This window comes from Microcaecilia unicolor, chromosome 11 (genome assembly GCF_901765095.1).
Source record: "Microcaecilia unicolor chromosome 11, aMicUni1.1, whole genome shotgun sequence".
NCBI lineage: Eukaryota > Metazoa > Chordata > Amphibia > Gymnophiona > Siphonopidae > Microcaecilia > Microcaecilia unicolor.
The window spans coordinates 125,085,096-125,103,105 of record NC_044041.1 but is presented as its reverse complement, the minus strand read 5'-3'; the positions used below and the strand labels follow the sequence as shown (position 1 = coordinate 125,103,105).

At 44.8% G+C, this 18,010-nt stretch overlaps 1 protein-coding gene across 2 annotated transcripts in view; it reads left to right on the top strand.

Annotated features, from left to right (window-relative positions):
- The window catches only part of SYVN1 (synoviolin 1), a 72,888-nt gene that overhangs the window by 29,093 nt on the left and 25,785 nt on the right, over nt 1-18,010 (top strand). For both annotated transcript variants that reach the window (XM_030218464.1, XM_030218463.1), the window contains exons 2-11: nt 6,496-6,651; nt 6,970-7,062; nt 7,159-7,311; nt 7,598-7,646; nt 8,514-8,617; nt 10,219-10,345; nt 10,667-10,766; nt 11,133-11,198; nt 12,123-12,239; nt 17,643-17,809. In XM_030218464.1, the coding sequence (XP_030074324.1) occupies nt 6,520-6,651; nt 6,970-7,062; nt 7,159-7,311; nt 7,598-7,646; nt 8,514-8,617; nt 10,219-10,345; nt 10,667-10,766; nt 11,133-11,198; nt 12,123-12,239; nt 17,643-17,809 (1,108 nt within the window). In that variant the 5' untranslated portion in view covers nt 6,496-6,519. The remainder of the gene's footprint in view (nt 1-6,495; nt 6,652-6,969; nt 7,063-7,158; nt 7,312-7,597; nt 7,647-8,513; nt 8,618-10,218; nt 10,346-10,666; nt 10,767-11,132; nt 11,199-12,122; nt 12,240-17,642; nt 17,810-18,010) is intronic.

The following is an 18,010-nucleotide window of genomic DNA, read 5'->3' as shown; positions in this document are numbered from 1 at the left end:
GTAACAGTACGTTCAGTACCTTCCTTCCTGCCTAAGGTGGTTTCAGCATTTCACCTGCACCAGCCCATTTTTCTTCCTCCCTTTTTCTAGGGAAGAGTTCCCGGACTCCTTTGGGCAGTTACATCTTCTGGATGTCCGCAGGGCGCTGTTGCAGTATCTACAGATGTCAAATGACTTCAGGACTTCTGATCACCTTTTTTTCTTGGTGTCAGGTCCTCGGCATGGAGGCTCGTCTAAGGCCACTATAGCCCGTTGGCTCAAGGAAGTCATTTTTGCTGCACATCTACTTTCAGGTCAGTCTCTGCCTGAAGCGTTTTAAGGCACATTCCACAAGAGCGATTTCCTCCTCGTGGGCTGAAACGGGTTCACTCTTTGAGATCTGTAGTGCGGCTACTTGGGCTTCTCAGCTCTCATTTGTCCGGCATTATAGGCTGGATGTTGCAGCGAAGCAGGACTCTATTTTTGGAGCACAAGTGCTTGCTTGTGGTGTGGCCTGTTCCCACCCTACGTATGGAGTGCTTTTGTACATCCCATCAGTTAATGGATTCATCTGCTGCTGATGACAAGGAAGGGAAAATTAGGTTCGTACCTTGGTAATTTTCTTTCCTTTAGTCACAGCAGATGAATCCATGATCCCTCCCTGTCTGACTTGTTTTTTGGTCAGATCTTTCATGCAGATATAGATCTCATTGGGAGAAGTTGGATACCAGTTCTCAGTTTCTACATGTTCTACTACAGGAGGTTGAATTCATCTCTCCTTTGTATGGTTATTGCTCCTGTTATTGGGGCATTTGTTCGCTGTGAGGAAAGTTTGTTATACCTTTATGGTGCACTCTGCTTTGGAAATCTCAAATACTGAAGGCAGTTGGGGCTAGCCATCTAAGAGGCACTATGGTTTTTCAGTGTTCTCTATCTGCACCTGCTGGTAGGCGGATGCAACCCATCAGTTAATGGATTCATCTGCTGTGACTAAAGGAAAGAATTACCAAGGTAAGTATCTAATTTCCCCTTGTTCTTGCAGGCTTGCAGCTCTGGAGGTCATATGTACTCTAGGGCAAGGGGTGCTCCTCAGCTTACTGGGCAGTAGTTGCTGCGCATTGCCCTTTGTTCCCTCTTGCTTGCTGGATTCTCTTCTGGTTGGTCGTGGGCAACGTTTTCCCGTCAGCCCAATCATGGTTGGGCTTTGCTCCAGTCTGCAGGGATTCTGACTCCCCAGGCAACATTCTCTGGCTGGGTCAAGGAGGCTATGGCATTTGCAGTTTTCTAGTGGGTATTCTACTTTGGGTGCCATCAATCTGCTTGGTAGTGGTTTGTTTCTTCTGAACGGATGCCCTCCCACTTGTTCCCTTTTGCAGGTCTCTGGGCATCGGCAGAGACTTCCTTGCATATGTTCTCTGCGGGTCGACTGCATCTTTTGATGTTAGTGCTATCCGCAGGGCGTACATGTTCCCACCCAACTTCAGGACTGCTTTGTGTATTAGGCTGCACATTTAGGTTTGCTATTTGCTAAAACTTATGAAATTTTATAAAATATTATAGAAAAAATTGTACAGGCATTAGAGAGAATTGTCTTTTTAATTACCCACCAGCACACCATCAGACATCAGTTTCAAGTTATAACAAACTTATGAAATCTAACATCAGTAACTGGTAATTATAAGTAATTAGACTATGTAAAGAAGGAAAGTGTTCCTCATACAAAGGTCACAGAACACAGAGCAGGGAGAGAGAATAAATGAGAGATTCTTAGATATAGAGAATTAGATTCTACGAAGGAGAGGAAAGCAAACCCCTTCGGGGAAAAACATAGGCCATTGGACAGATCTGAAACTCCAAGTATGCCTAGTTTTTCAGAGTTCCTTTGCCTGCAGCGTGGTTTTATAGGCTATGGTGAGCATCCACCTCTCCTCTACCCTGGACCAATCAAAGGTGCTGCATATGTGCTGGAGACTTGTAATTGGGACTGTCATATGTGCTGGAAGCTTACAATTGGTCTTTACCACACCTCTCTCCAGTAAATCACTTTTGTAACAGGATATACCAGGTATCTGAGTTGCCTTAGCAACATTTTCACCATCAGAGCATGAGACCATCCAGAAATTCCTTCATGTGGTTGATAGGAAAAGGGATGGGGAATGGGAAGTAATGCAGTATACCTGAAGTAAAACTTTATAACTTGTAGCTAAAAATAGACATTTGTTCAATCCCACAAGTCTGGATTCATCCGCTGCTGACGCTCAGGTACGAGAAATTCTCTATTTTTTTTTTCTTTCCTTTAGTCGCAGCAGATGAATCCATGGTCCCACCCTTTGGACACTTTCTTTTGGTTACTTTTCTCAGTTGGACCATATTCCTGCATTTTTCGTTTTTACGTTTTAGGTGTTCAATTTGACTTCAGCTTCAGTGTTTGTCACTCATGGTTTTTCACCACTGTCTCTGTGAGGGCGAAGGTATGTTGTACTTTTGTATTCTTCTGCTTTGATATGAGAAATACTGAATAGCCAGGGTGTATACTGTCCTATAAAACAGTGTGCATTGCTCTCTATTGCCATCTGCTGGTAGATGAATACAACCCACAAGTCTCATCTGCTGTGACTAAACGAAAGAAAATTATCGGGTAAGACAACTCTCATTTTCAGGGGTGACTTCCTGGTTTAGGCCACAGCCCCAACCTTGATTTGAATGCTTCCCTTTGTGAGTTCATGTGACAGAAGACCCCCCCAGTAGCTTCAAGAGGTACCGGCATAATTGGTGCATCTGGCGCCTTGGGCCAAATCGTGTCCCCTCTGTGGTCTGTTTAAAAAAAAAAAAAATACAGGTGCAAACTCTGCAAGCATGACTGGCTCAGAGAGCCACTTTTTGGCTCCTTGAAGGTTGGGGCATTGACCACTATGGCTGTTCAGACTTCACCACTGGAAATGCACCAGCATTGAGGGGGTCTCCATCTGTGGACGCCGGGCGCTGATAGCCCCTGGGACCGGTCAGCATCGAACCCAACACCAAGGGGACACACGGGTTCAGCAGCGTTCTTGTCAGCACAGGGGAATTGAAGCTCTATGCATTGGGGGAAGCCCAAGAAGCATAAGACCAGTCTTCCTTGATACACAATGCTGGGAGCACCAAGACATTGGATTCTTCAATGCCTGAGATGTGCTGGTGCCAGGAGGAGCACTCCCCTCCTTAGATAATGTGCCATTTGCCTCCTTAAATAATGTGCCATTTGCAAGTCTTGGAGCAGCCCGTTCCCCGCCACCAGTTCAGCACTGCTTCTTTCTCTGCTCCCATGCCTTTGCTGATGCTCACCTTTGAGCAGTTAGAGCATGCTCTGAGAGGAACTGGTGCAGTTACTGCAAGGGCCTCCTTCTCAGGCATCGAGTGCTTTCACCACCAGCAGAACTGAGGCTCCATTGGTGCTGGTACCCAGATCTTCTATGCCAGTGCCTCATAGGGTGTCGACATCTGGAGAGGCATTACCACTCAACATCAGGGGAGGAAGCTTCCATGGAGTCTGAGAGTAGGGCTGTACCTTGGGGCTCTTCGGCGCATGGACCTCTCTCCACCAGGCCAAGGTTGTTGCAGATTCATTCAACTGCCTCTGAAGTCATGAGGATTCACATTACTTCTCGAAGGAGGAGTCATTCATATGGTATACTATCTGATCCCTCTCCCTCTCAAGAGACAAATCTCCACCAGAGGTGCTCCCACTAGGTTTGTGAAGGAGATGACTGTGGCCATCCCATTTAAGTTGGAGATGGAGGAGGAGACAAAAATGTCTGTCCTGTCCTGGGCTATGTCTTCTCCTAAGGAAAGGGGTCACTTTTCCATTGTACCCTAAGGATGCACTGTTGAGGAACTTGGAATCTCCCCTCACAGTGCAGATCGCACCCAAGAAGGTGGATACACAATATGGTATTCAGAAAGCTCCCTGATACAAGAGGGCACAGCTGCCTTACCACTCCATGGTGGTTGAATTCACTCTCAAGTGGGCCGAGAGTTCTTGGTCTCAAGATGAGGCCAGAACCTTGGATTTGTTTGGGGGAGAGACTTTTCAGGCCTCAATGCTAGTTGACATGCATCCATTTCTACCACCTCTACATGAGTCTTTAGTGAGCAGTACACAGTCTGGCAGACTCTCCTTTTAGAGCAGGCCACAGAGCTGTGCTAGCTGGCTAACAAACAGATGGAATGTTGGTGTTTTCTGGCCAGAGGGGCCTATAATAACTTTTGATGTGGCATCCAGACTCTGGCATGGGTTTGAGGATACACACTCTTCTAGCTGCATGTCTCTGACCTTGAACCAGCGGTTCAAGAGAAATTAGACAAATTTGTTTTGAAAGTGGAAGTAGTCGCTGACCTCAAGAAGCATACAGACACTACCTGCACTCTTGGCATCCTCCATCTGTGTCTTCAACAAGATAACTTTCCTGCGGGCCTATGCAGACTGGGAGAGTGTTTCCCTGCCTAGACTATTGTCTGGTCAAGAGCACATCTCAGGAAGGAGCCATGGAGTCCATGCACCTAACTATTGGGTGATGGAGCTACTGGGGTTTGTTGTTTACTACCCCAAGTTCCACCTACATCCAGTTTGCCAATTGGAATACATAGGAGCCCTGCCTGATACAGTGCAGGATCAGACCTTCCTTCCTCAAGTGAGAGCAGATACCTTGGTAACGCTTGTTTCACAGGTCTGCAGCAGCTAGCAGGTTTCAGCTCGGCAAATGTTGAGAATGGTCCACGTGGCCTCAACAGTGCATGTCACTCCCATGGCACATCTTCGTGAGAGCAGCCCAGTGGACCTTGGTTTCCGAGTGGTCTCAGGCTATGGAGAACCTAATGCATGTCATTTTACATTTTCTTCCCTCTCTTCCCCCCCCCCCCCCCTCCCAGAGTTGGCTTACACCCTTCTCTGGTTGACAGGTCCAATTTGACCCTGGGACTTCCATTCCAAATTTCAGTGCCTCTGAAGATGTTGATGACCGAAGCATCAAACATAGGTTGGGGATCTCGTGTAGATAGGCTTCGTACTCGGGGGGGGGGGGGGGGCAGTGGTCAGCTCAGAGGTTCCATTCCGTACCAATCTCAAGCTCTGGGCCATTTGGAATGAGACTCCAGAACCACATTGTTCTCATTCAAGCAGACAGCCAGGTTTTGGTGATCTGTGTCAACAAGCAGCGGGGTATGGGTTCCTATCCTTTGTCAGGTGGCAGTGGGTTCTGCTTCATGGGTGTAGCCCAGAAGATCTTCCAAGAGTGGGGCTCTCCCTCGTTGGCTCTTTTGCCACTCACCTGAACAAGGTCCCTCGGCTCTGCTCCAGGCTCAGGTCACACGGTAGCAGGGTACGGGTTCCTACTGCTTGTGGCAGTACGTTTGCTTCATGGGTGTAGCCCAGAAGATCTTCCAAGAGTGGGGCACTCCCTTGGTGGATCTTTTTGCCACTCATCTGAACAAGGTCCCTCAGCTCTGCTCCAGGCTCAGGTCACAAGGCAGACTAGCATCAGATTCATTGGGGACACGGACTCCTGTGTGCATATCTTCCCACACCTCTTAGAGAAGACTTTACTGAAACTCAGGCAAGACCAGGGAACCATGATCACACCCTACTGGCTGTGGCAGATCTGGTTCCCTCTTTGGAGTTGTGGTGTTCTCGGAGGACAGCAGGCTGGTTATTCTCATATCATCCCACCTACCCTAGTAGTTGAATTTAGTTATAGGCTATCTGCTTTTTGCTTTTCACTTGACTGGAGGACCTGAGCTCACGCATCAGGCAGGAAGGCACCAGAGCATGTGTGGTGGGACGCTGCTAGAATATTCTACTTTACTCACTAGTTGGCGTCCACACCGGGCTCCATTGAATGACGTCACATAGATGTGAGAATAATTAACCTGCTGTCTTCAGAGCACCAGCTATGGGTAAGTTATTTTTTTATTTTTATTTTTTTTGCTTTTTGACAGTTTTGCGAATAGTGTTTATAGGAATTTCAGCAAAAATACCAGAATGAAAGTTTAAGCTTCAAAATCCTAAACAAACTAGTGGCCTGTTTCATAGCTTTAAGCCCTCTGTGTGGCTATAGGTAACCAAGGAGATTTAATTGGCAGGAGATGGCGGGAGCGTGCTTGGTCTATTATCTGGCCTGAAGCCAGTAGACAGAGCTTACTGCCCTATTCAGTCACTCAAAACAATAGCAAACGCTGATTAGAAATTACTGCTTGTATGTGGCTTGGCATGGACCAGTATTTTGCTTTGAGTGTATCAAGATGGCGGCTACAGCTTCTGCTTTGTCATGACAGTCTCCTGTCAAACATCCTTGGGTTTAAAAGCAGTTACAAATTGTGAATGTTCGCTTAATCTTCCTGTACTTAAGCCCTTTATGGGCAGGGACTTTGGACTTGTGTGAATGATTTGTTCTAGCACTGTGAATTCCTATGGTGCTTGTGATAAATATTAGTGCATTTTGTGCTGTCTTCAACATCTTATGCACATATTTTATATTGCAGGGTGCTGAGGTCGGGCTAGCCAAGATGTTTCGGACTGCGGCATTGATGGCTGGCAGCCTGGCACTGACTGCTGCCGTGGTAGCCCATGCCTATTACTTGAAGCACCAATTTTACCCAACTGTGGTGTACCTGACCAAGTCCAGTCCTAGCATGGCAGTAAGTACTGAATGCCCCTTAACTGCTTTTATATGCATCCACCAGGAACCTTAGTCTTAACACCAGATTGGGCAATGCAGTCTCATTCCTACAGCCAAGAGTTGAGGGCTGTGAAACATAGCCTTCCTCAGAACCAAGTGTAAACCTTCAAAGAATACTCCTGCATTCCTTAGGACTGTTTTGTGCTTGAGATCAGCTTGTTCATGCTGATTTAATTGTGAACTGCTTACTCAGTATGACTTGGATGCTTAGTTCTCGTGCAGTTGTGGTGATCTGACTTAAAAGCATTATTTTCTCTCTCCATCCTATCACATCTAGGTCCTGTACATCCAGGCCTTTGTTCTGGTTTTTATGCTGGGTAAATTCATGGGCAAGGTGTTCTTTGGTCAGCTACGAGCAGCAGAAATGGAGGTGAGGCTTTTTATTCAAAAGCTTAGGAAAGGAAGTGGAGTTTTGTCATTTTGGTGCTGGATAGTAAATATTTTTTTTTCTCTGCATGTCTTTCAGCATCTGTTAGAGCGCTCCTGGTATGCAGTGACAGAGACCTGCCTCGCGTTTACAGTCTTCAGAGATGACTTCAGCCCTCGCTTTGTAGCTCTCTTCACCCTACTCCTCTTCCTCAAGTGTTTTCACTGGTTGGCTGAGGATCGTGTTGACTTTGTAAGTATTCCTTTAGGAACTTTCTGTTACATTAGGGGCTGGCCCTTCCCCTTCCACTCTTGAAGGGGTTTGTCCCAAAGATCATGACAGCAGGGACATCTGTGTTCTTACTTTGCCTTTGTTTTGAGTGACCAAGAAAAAAGCTCTGCGGCAGTTATTGAAAAATGGTGCCAGGCTTAAATAAGGGCCACAAAAGAGGAGACTAGTATTGTTCAAATAATGGAACATGGGTGAGATTTATATTAAGCTTTTTTTTTTTTTTTTTTTTTTTTTTTTTTTTTTTTAGATGGAAAGAAGCCCTAACATTTCTGTCCTCTTTCACTTTCGTATTACTTGTAAGTATTGAATAGCGTGTGGGATCGTAGTATGGCTCATGATGGTTGATTGGGGGGGGGGGGGGGGTGAAGTGGGAGATACGTTTTAAGACGTACATTAGCGTCTATGGAATGGACTGAAAACTTTTATTTTCCACTTGTTATGAAAATATAATTGCTGTTCAGTTCCCCTGTATTGGTGGTAGGAAGGACACACAGGGTGCAGCAGTGTCCTGGGCTGTTACAGTACAGCACCCCATATTGAGTTGCTCTGTTGGGTCCCCTCTCTTCCTAGGATTCTCCCCTTTGATACCTGTAAATCTGTTTGTAAGAAATGTAGCCCTCACTGGATCATTCTTGATTGCATCTGTCCTCTTTCATCTAGCCTTCCCCCATATGTCTCATCTACCCTGCCTTCCCCAGCTGCACCTGTCCAGGAAAGCTAAACATTTGGCCCTGCTATGCAAATCAGCTAACTGTTCTGCTTGATTAGCTACTTATGACGGGCAAGTTTTTTTTCTTAGTCTGAGAAAATGGAGTTTGAATGAAGGGAAGAATCAGAGTAGAGTGACTAGAGGAGAAAGGGCTGCTTAGCAGCCCTTTCATTGCAGTCCCTGGGTGCCCTTCAGTTTAGACTTTTTTTTTTTTTTTTTTTCAGCATTGGGCTCTGATTTCGTTAAGCTACAAGTGCCTACTTTAATAGAAGACTGTTTTAATTGTTTTTTTTTTCACATACTATCAAAATAAAATCAGAAGTTCGATCTAGTATGTTTATTGCTGACTAGTAGCTCTGGAATCCATCTGGAAAGCCAAAAGGGAATAGGAGGGATGGGGGTGGTAAGAAGCTCCTGTCATTCCCTGATCTCAGATGTTCTTTCGGTCCTCTAGCACTGATGCTGTTGTTGGAGATCCTGGACTTTCTCTTTGTTAGTCATGCCTACCACAGCATTCTCATTCGGGGAGCATCTGTGCAGCTGGTCTTTGGCTTTGAGGTAAGAGCATGCAGTTGGTCTTTCGCTTTGAGGTAAGAGCTTGTTGACACTGCCTGTGTGTTTTTGTTTTTTTTCTTTCAAGGGTGCCTTAATTTTTTTTTTTTTTTTGTACTAGTATGAATATCCACACAACACTTCAGGTCTTACCCCGCAATAACTCTTAAGGAGACCTGTATTCCCCAACTTATGCGCGCACACACATTCACAACTATGCCAGTGCCCACCTTTTCACTATGCAGCACCTTGTCTGCTGTTACAGAACAGAGAGCCAGATGCACTAAACGTAAAGAGCCAGCAATGTGGTTTTTAAACTAGTTCTAGCCAGTTTAGTGGGCAAGTAGTAAACCGGGACATGCACAGAAGGGTTCTCCGAGCCATTTTCCTGTCAGGTAGCAGGTAACAGAATGCAAAGCTATTATAATGAGCTAATTACTACTACAGTGTGCATGCAAGGCGATGCACTGCTGTTTCCGACCCCATGCACAAAAGCAGTCCCTACCTTTTTACCATGGAAATTTTAACAGGAGGTCTGGACCTGCTGGTTCTTCATTGCAAGTAGGAGAAGGGGAGAAATGGGCAGGGAAGATGGAGCACAAAAAAAAGTACAGCGGCTTACACACAGCTTCTTTGCGTGTATGAAAGCTTTTCTTAAATGACATTTTACTGGCAAGAAATGGGGGGGGGGGGGGGGGGGGCGCAATAAATGTAAAGCATAAAAGTAATGATGTACCAAAAATGCAAGGAAGACCAGGGTCAAACAGCCTCTTTTGGGAAACAGCATCCCCCATGCTAGAAGCGCAACAGAGGGGCTAAACCAATTGGACAGTGTCAGTCTAAGATGTCCCACCCACTCACTACTAGACTACTAGAGGGGGATACCAGAAGATTTGGATCCAATCAGCTCACAGCTCTAGTGATGTCATCAAGGAAGCCCTGCAGGGAGGAGTTGGGACAGCAGCCAGCCAATAGTCTGTCTTCAGGGAGATGGGCATTCCAGGATGTCAGCCGGCCAATAGAAGGAAGCAGCAGGAGCAACTGAGGGTGGAACCAAGCCCTGATGCTGAGTCCTTAGAGCCGAGAGTAGCAGCCAGCATATTCTAAGCTTTTTCCACTTTTTCCCAGCAGTGGGGAGGCAGGGAGCCCCAACACAGGTCTGTCCATCCAAAAAAAAGGCTATATCTACTGCTTTCATACACGCAGCTTGTCTGCTTGTATGAGAGCTGTCTGTAGCATGTGCAGAGCAGCCACACATAGCGATTGACCTGCGCATGTTCAGCTCACCAACTGGCTTCCCACATATCACATGCAAATGAGCTGGGTCATAGAAGTAACGAGCAGCTCATTTGTATATGGTTCTCTTTGTGAATCCCTCTGTTTACCCATTTGGAAATGCAGACGGCCCTGAGACACACTTCCCCTCCTACATAGAGTTCTGTCAGTTCCCCTCATTCCTACCCTGTAGCTTTTCTGCCATTCAGTAGTGTTCCTTATTGCATTGCTTGGCATGGATCATTAGCACGATGACACTTAAGGGTAAATTTGAGGCCCACCCTTAAGGAAGGAAAGATTGTAGCCCTAACGTTCTGTTGCTTCTCCCACAGTATGCTATCCTCATGACCATGGTCCTCACTGTCTTCATCAAATACATCCTGCACTCTGTGGACCTGTTACGGGAGAATCCCTGGGACAACAAAGCAGTGTACATGTTATACACTGAGCTCTTCACAGGTAAGACCCTCCTGCAGAAGGTGTCCAGCCAGTTGACTATAAGGATTAATTGAACATTCCATGTTTTTATCCTGCTCATTGCCCCAGAGCAGGGATGTAAATGGAAAATGGGAGAAGTCCCTCTCCCCCTGCCCCCTTAAGTTGATTTGAACATTCCTCTTGAACTTTTTTGTCAAATTGGACTGAGGCAAGCCGTGTTGCAGCTCCTTGTAATGTGTAAGAGGTGGTCCTGAGGTTTAGGGGTTCTCATGGTGTCTGCTGAAGGTATTACTCTAAGAAATGGGCACATCTCATCTGTCTGGTTTTCTTTCTCTTCCTCAGGCTTTATTAAAGTTCTACTCTACATGGCATTTATGACCATCATGATTAAAGTGCACACCTTTCCATTGTTTGCCATTCGACCCATGTACTTGACCATGAGGTAAGACAGTATCTGATTCATCAGGGGCTGTACCCCTATGCCTTTCCATCCAGCTCTCATCAGGGAAGTCACTGTCCTTTTTTTCTTCCCATCTGACTCTCATTGGGGATCCTTCCCCACCCATGGTCTCTCTCCTAGCTGTCTTATCGGGCAGCCTCCTTCCCTTTGAGACCTTTCTCTCTTTTCCTGCCATACTGTCATAAGAGATCCTCCTCTCTGCCAGGCTGCTCCCCTTCCTGTCTTTGTCTCATCAGGGACTCTTTATATGTCAAGGCCTATCTCCTGACTCTTCCCATACAGTCTTGCTATGTCTGTGGAATGCAAACCTTTTCCTTTTTTGGTGGTGACTGTTAAATTTCTTTGCAGGCAATTTAAAAAAGCAGTGACGGATGCCATTATGTCACGACGGGCCATTCGCAACATGAACACACTGTGAGTGCCAGTCTGGGTGTAGCGTGAGAGGGCATAACAGCAAACCTTAGGTCTCCTGGCAGCCCCAGCAAAGACTTAAGGTTGAAAGAATGTGGAAACCTGGCTTTCATTTCACCAATCATAGTGGGATTAATGTGCACATGGGATAGTGGGGGGACTGCTGGCATAGCTGTGCTAGAATTTATTGTGACATCTTAACCTCAGTGGATTGTAAACAGAGGTCACACACATTGACATGGTCCCTTTATGACTGGCCTTGCGTAGTCCTACAATCTGGATATTCTCCTGTTGCTCCTGATTCAGCACATTTTCCTTGCCATGCTGAGAGCATACTGCTGTGAAGGGAGGGCCAGAGGCCTTGTTCACAAGGCCCTTCTGGCTGGGTATTTAACATCTTGATTTTATTTTAAGTCTTGAGCAGCTTGTGGAGATTTTGCAAGTGGTATCTCTAGGTGCTAACATGTTGAATAAGGTCCATAAAGATGACACAGGTCAGTTGGACCAAGAGCTGATGTGTGGGAAGCAATTTGACAGCTCTGCTGTCCTCCAGGTCACTGGCATTGTGTGTGTTGGGCATGTCAGTGCATTAAGATTTGCATTTCACCCTATTTCAAGGAACAAAAATCAGCATCTGTGCAAGCCCAGCCTTATGGATGAGGAAGAGGTTAATTTCACTAGCATTGGCTAATCCAGCCCCACTTCTAACACCCCTCCCCATGCTGTTCTTAATGGGAAGTCAGAATTAAAGTGCAAGTATACAACTGGAGTAAAACCAGAACTGGATCATCCTATCCTGTAGATATGGAGCTAACTGGTGAATCTGCTGCTCTGCTCTTTATGCCCTTCCATGTTTTTGAGCTATTGAGAAAAGTGAAGTGTAAAACATGCAGTATAGGGATTTCCTAAATCTATTTCTGTGCACAGGTACCCAGATGCTACTCCAGAGGAGCTGCAAGCCATGGACAATGTTTGTATCATCTGTCGTGAAGAGATGGTTACTGGAGCAAAGCGCCTGCCATGCAATCACATCTTTCACACCAGGTGAGGGAGGGTGGGACAGGGTGCTCATGGTGTGTGTTTCTCTGTTATCTCGTGCTGGTGCATCCATTCTCCCTTCTTTACTGAATCAGTTTGCACCCCTTCTGCCTCCAACTATTTTGAAAGGTTCCTTTTTAAAGCAGGACCAATAGGGCAAACGTTTTCATTTGTCTACTAAAACAGGGATGTTGACCTGCAGAGAATCCAGCAATATGCAAAATTTTCCTGCTTTTTTTTACCCTATTCTATTTCATTGTTTCAGTAGTATTCAGTGTCTGAAAGCCCTCTTCTCATTTTACGAATCCCACCAGTACTAGCCTTCTATAGATAGGGGGGAAAGCAGCTGTACAAACCTTATCAGAACCCCAGTCTGGTTCTGCATGGATGCTTGCAAAGCATGAACACAGTACAGAGTTGAAAGACTTATAAAAGACAAACTTACTAATAAGGATGTACATCTATTTTATTTTTTTCAAATTTCAAAGAGCATAGACAAAAATTCACTTCCATCTAGGCAAAAGAGAACTAGCAATAAAACCCAAAGAAGCATCTGCAGGGGCAGACAGGTTGTGATTTTTGCTTCCTCTTGGTTCCCTTTCTTTGTGAAAAGTTATGGCATAGTCGTTTTTAATTATCATTTTGGTTTTTTTTTTTTTACTTGCAATCTGATGTAATCAAGATAAATGCCTTAATTTTGACTGTGTATTTATTTATGCTGCTGCTTTAGAAAAATAGGAAAAATTTTGGCAACAGGATGGAGAAATTGGATCTTGTTTGCTAATTTTTATTTCCTTTAGTTGCACCAGATGATTCCCTTGTGGGTTTTGTCAATCTACCAGCAGGTGGCATTAAGAGTACAGATTTGTGCTGTGCCTTAATAGAATCCTGTGCAGCTGAGAAGTCAGTCTTAGGGCTTTTTTTTTTTTGAGGGGATACTTGGGGGTACTGAGTACCGGCACCTTTTCCATTGTCTGCTAAAACTGACCCATGGTCCCCAAGTTTTAATGAAAGAGCTCAGGCTCTACACACCAATTGTCTTGTCATAGATTCTGTGACTGGTTGCAGGGGGCCTGGCTGTTCTGGGGTGGGTCCCGCAGTGATCACCCCACCCCTGAAGGGTGGCCTGGCATTTGAGTACCGGCATCTTTTTCAGTAGAAAAAAACACACTGGTATTAAATAACAAAGCAGTAGAAAACAGTTACTGAACTAATGCTGACACAATTTGAAAACATTTGTTCAAATGAAACTTGAAATTAGCAAAAATAAAAAACACTGCTTTAATGATAGAGAGAAACAAAGGTGGCTAGCTGGCTGAAGTCATGTGGTGACTAAAGGAAAGAAAATTAACAGGTAAGATCCAATTTCTCCTTGTGTACTAGATGCGTGCAAATTTGTGGGATGTAAAAAAAGCAGCCCTCGAGAGGAAAATCTGTCACTCCTGTTTTGAGAACTGAAGCTCCAAAGGTAGCTGCCTCTCTAGCCACCACATCCAAGTGATAATGCTTCACCAAAGTATGTAGAAAGTACCATGTTGGTGCTTTATAGATGGAAGCAAATTGTCTTCCTGACAAAATATATGCTAAAGAAATCATATCTTTAACGAGCAACAGTAGCTTTAGACGATGCCTTGCCTTTTTACAATCTCTGACCTACAAAAATCATTAGTGACTACTCTTCAAAAGGAGGGAAGATTGGAATTTGTAACCACCTCTGATTTCCAGCACCCCCACTGGTCTTATGATATCCAGGTCCACTCCTGGAAGAAAACCAGTAAGGTGCCCTATCACCAACCTCAAGGAGTGAACCTAGATCCTATCATTAACTAGTTCTAGATGCATTGTTTGCACAAGATCCCTGAGCTTGTCCTACTGTCAAGCCAAAAGGAGGATTGCCTTATTTGGAGATATGACTGCTGGGCATAATTAGATTGACTGGGCCTATAGTGCTCAAGGTCTTTAAACTTTTGTCTACCATCAGAGACCCTAGAAGATTTAGGCTTGTCCTCAGGAAGTCTAAGGCTTAGTTTCTCTTAAGTTCTTAACAATCTTATCAAACTCATCACCAAGGAGCAAGGTTCCTGTAATAGAAGTTTTCTTGAGATGAAGCTTAAATGCCACATCAACCAGTTTTTCTGCCAGAGGAACTAGCAAAAGAGGGCCATACTTCTAGCAAGGACTCTTAAAGTCATAAAGGCAATGAGTCAATATGCAAGGTCACCCTCCAAACAGGGCACCTGTCTGAGACAAATCTGGATCCTGATCTTGGATATAAATTGAGTTCTCTGAATCCAACAAAGATTGGTTCTTGCCATCTAACAGCAAGAAATGTTTGAAGCCTTAAGGCATCCACTTCAAAGGAATGTTTTAAGTGCTACCTCAACTTTACGGTCCTGCAGAGCCTTCAAAAAACGATACCAGCTTCCACAAGTATTGTAGTCATCTTAGTGACTCCAGTGACTGAAGATTCCACCTTTTGGCTGCAGAAACTGTACTTTCTCAGCCAGTAGCAGAGAATACAATTTAGACATAGTCCTGCCTACCTTAAAACCTGTATCAAAGAAATGAGATCTAAAATAGCCTCATTAGTTGGAATGGCTTTTGATGGAAACCTTTATGATCAGAGGGGGAGTGAAATATCTCCCATATGTTTGCAGAGTGGATTTTTGTATTGGAACCCAGGTTGCTTGATATTGCATCATTGTGTGCTGGAGTGCATATTAACTTCTCTTGTTTTTTACAACAAGGTCGTAAAAACAGTTTCAAATTTTAGCCATTGTTTAATAGATTTGGATGTTTGGTTGTCCCGGGTGAGAGGTCCTTTCTCCGATCTCTATCATCCCATTTTGAGATGGAGAGATGGAGGGAATATTGCTTGGCGGGTTGGGAATAGGGAGGGGTGTAGTTTGGAATCTTCGGGAGGTAGCAGTTTCATCTTTACATTGGTGTATATCTAAAGTACTGGCTATTCTCAGGCTGACCTTATATCCTTTTCCTTTTTGTACTAAGAATGGGGGATATTAAGGTAATGACACTCAATGTGAAAGGGTTTAATCCTCCATATAAAAGGAAGTGCCTTTTTAGAGGCACAGAGGCTTTCAGCGTCTATGTGCCTAATTCAGGAGACTCTCCTTTAAAAAAATTTAAAAAATTGGTGTATTAAAAACTACCTGCAGGGGCTGGTATCAGGGGCATAGCCAGACAACAGATTTTGGGTGGGCCTAGGGAAGAAGTGGGTGGGCATCAATTGTTCCCCCCCCCCCCCCCCCCCCAAACCACCACCCAAAAAATAGCTGGTGGGAAAATGATTCTTTCCACCTTGGCAGTCTGCAGCAGGCATGCGCTGAAAACTGAACATATGCAGGTGCCAGTATCATGGAGAGTATCGTTTTTGTTACCATCTGGAGGAAGTCTTCAGCTGGCCAAGGTTGGGATCCCACAGCTACCACTAAACGTGTGCTACTGTTGGGTGGGCCTGAGCCCTAAGTGGGTGGGCCCAGGCCCACCTGTGGCTACGCCACTGGCTGATATGAATCTCAAATCAGTAGAAAAACATATGAAGTAGCTATTTTGTTATCTAAAGATCCAAGTGCTACAAACATTCACAGACCTAAATGGCAGTTACTTAGCCCTTTGGGTAGAAATTAAAGGGAAGATATATAATTTGCTTTCTATTTATGCTCCTAAAGAGGGACAATGAGGAAGATTTTAGATTGGTGAAAAATTATCTTCTGATGATGGGAGCTGGGATATAGGGAGTGACTTAAACTGTCTCCAGTTGGATAATGCTTCTACTATACAGTGTGGGGAATTGAAGTATTTGATCCAGCATCTTGGGGTCTTTTTTTTTGCTCACACTTTTTCAGTAGTAACTCAAGGTGAGTTAATTCAGGTACACTGGGTATTTCCCTGACCTGGAGGGCTCACAATCTAAGTTTGAACCTAAGACAGTGGAGGGTTAAGTGACTTGCCCATGATCACAAGGAGCAGCAGTGGGATTTGACGTGGCCACCTCTGGATATCGACCTGTGCTCAAACCACTAGGCCACTTTTCCACAGGGAGGAAACGGCATCTGGGATTTAAGCAATTTACTCAAATACTCGCTCATCTTACTCAAGAATTGATTACATTTTTGTAGACAGGATTTTACTTAATGGTGTCTGTCTGAAATAGAAACTATAATATGGTTTGACCATGCCCCAGTTTGGATTGCATGTAATCTTGGGTCCCAGGATATCAAATTGTAATTTTGGAGATTAAATGAGAGCATTTTAGGCAAATCTGAGGTATTTGAAATAAGACAACAAATTTAGAGAATACTTTACACCTAACTCAACCCAGGAGGTTTCTATGGGACTCCTATGGGATGGGTGTAAAACTCGTATTCTGGGACATTTGATGAAATGGGTGAGCAGATTAAAGCGTACAACAGGATAATGCATCAAGGACTGAAATTCAGGTTTGTGAAAGAGTACTCTTTAACGCCTAGTTTGCATAAACAGAAAAGGCTGGTAACATTGAGAGAGTGAAAATTGTTAGCACATCAGTTAATAGGTAAAAGGCTTCAATCTCAAATATCATCCTTAACTCTAAAGGGGGATGGTGCCTTAACCCAGGACCCTTCCTGCATGAGTGCCTGCCTTTTAAAGTTTTATCAGAACCTGTATATGTTTGAGGTACAGCCCACTAGTGAAGAGAAATTTTTGAGGCTACTTTGCCACAGGTTACTTAGTCTCAGAAGCACCTGAGTGCACCCGATCCTGTCTGGTCTCCGAAGCCAACCTGGGTTGGATCTGGTTAGTACTTGGATGGGAAAATGTGGGTAGAAGAACTCCAAAAAGCTATATTCTCTTAAGCCAGGTAAATCACTAGGGTTAGATGTCCTGACCTCAAAATTCTACAAAAGGATGAAACTCTTACCAACAGATGTCTTCAGAGACAAACCGATCTCTTCCTTTTAATCACTGCTCTTCTGTCAGCAAGTGTTATCTTTAATAGAGAAAGCAGAAGAATCGGAGCGCCCTGGGAAGGGGGAAGGCATCCAGCAGCAGCACCACCACCAGGTATACCCCCAAAGGACCAATTATACTGCAATATCAGCAGTGCTTCTCCACAGAAATTTTCTGTTGCTACCCCTTAACTTCTGATAAACTAGTCACCAATCAGTTCAGAAAGTAAAAGTAAAGTCATACTCAGAAGCTTCACAGCAACCATCTACCACCTGCTGGAGATAGAATACTGAATTGCCTGAGCTGCACATAATTCTGTTGAGGCACAGCACAATTCTGTACTCTGTCTCCACTTGCTGGTAGATGGATGCAAAACTCATAAATTCCTGAACTCATTTGTTGTGTGCTATAGGCAGGATGTTCCTCAGGATTTAATTTAATTTTTTATTTTAATTCCAGCTGTCTGCGGTCTTGGTTCCAGCGCCAACAAACATGCCCCACCTGCAGGATGGATGTCCTACGTGCCTCCCTGCCCACCCCATCCCAACCACCTCAGGAACAGCGGCAGCAGGATCAAGCACAACAGCAGCCACCCCATACCCCTCTGCTTCCCCAACCTCCTAATTGTAAGTACCACCAGGTGATGGATCCCAGACTGTTGCAATACAGCATTGCACTAATGGTCTATCACATCCACCTGGATTTTATACAATTCATCTCCAGGATGGCAGCATGACAGCTCATTTCTTACCTGGGGACTATATGAAAGTTCTGGGTGGAGGGGGGGAGTAATAGGAATGGACATGGGAAGGTTAAATGATTTGGCT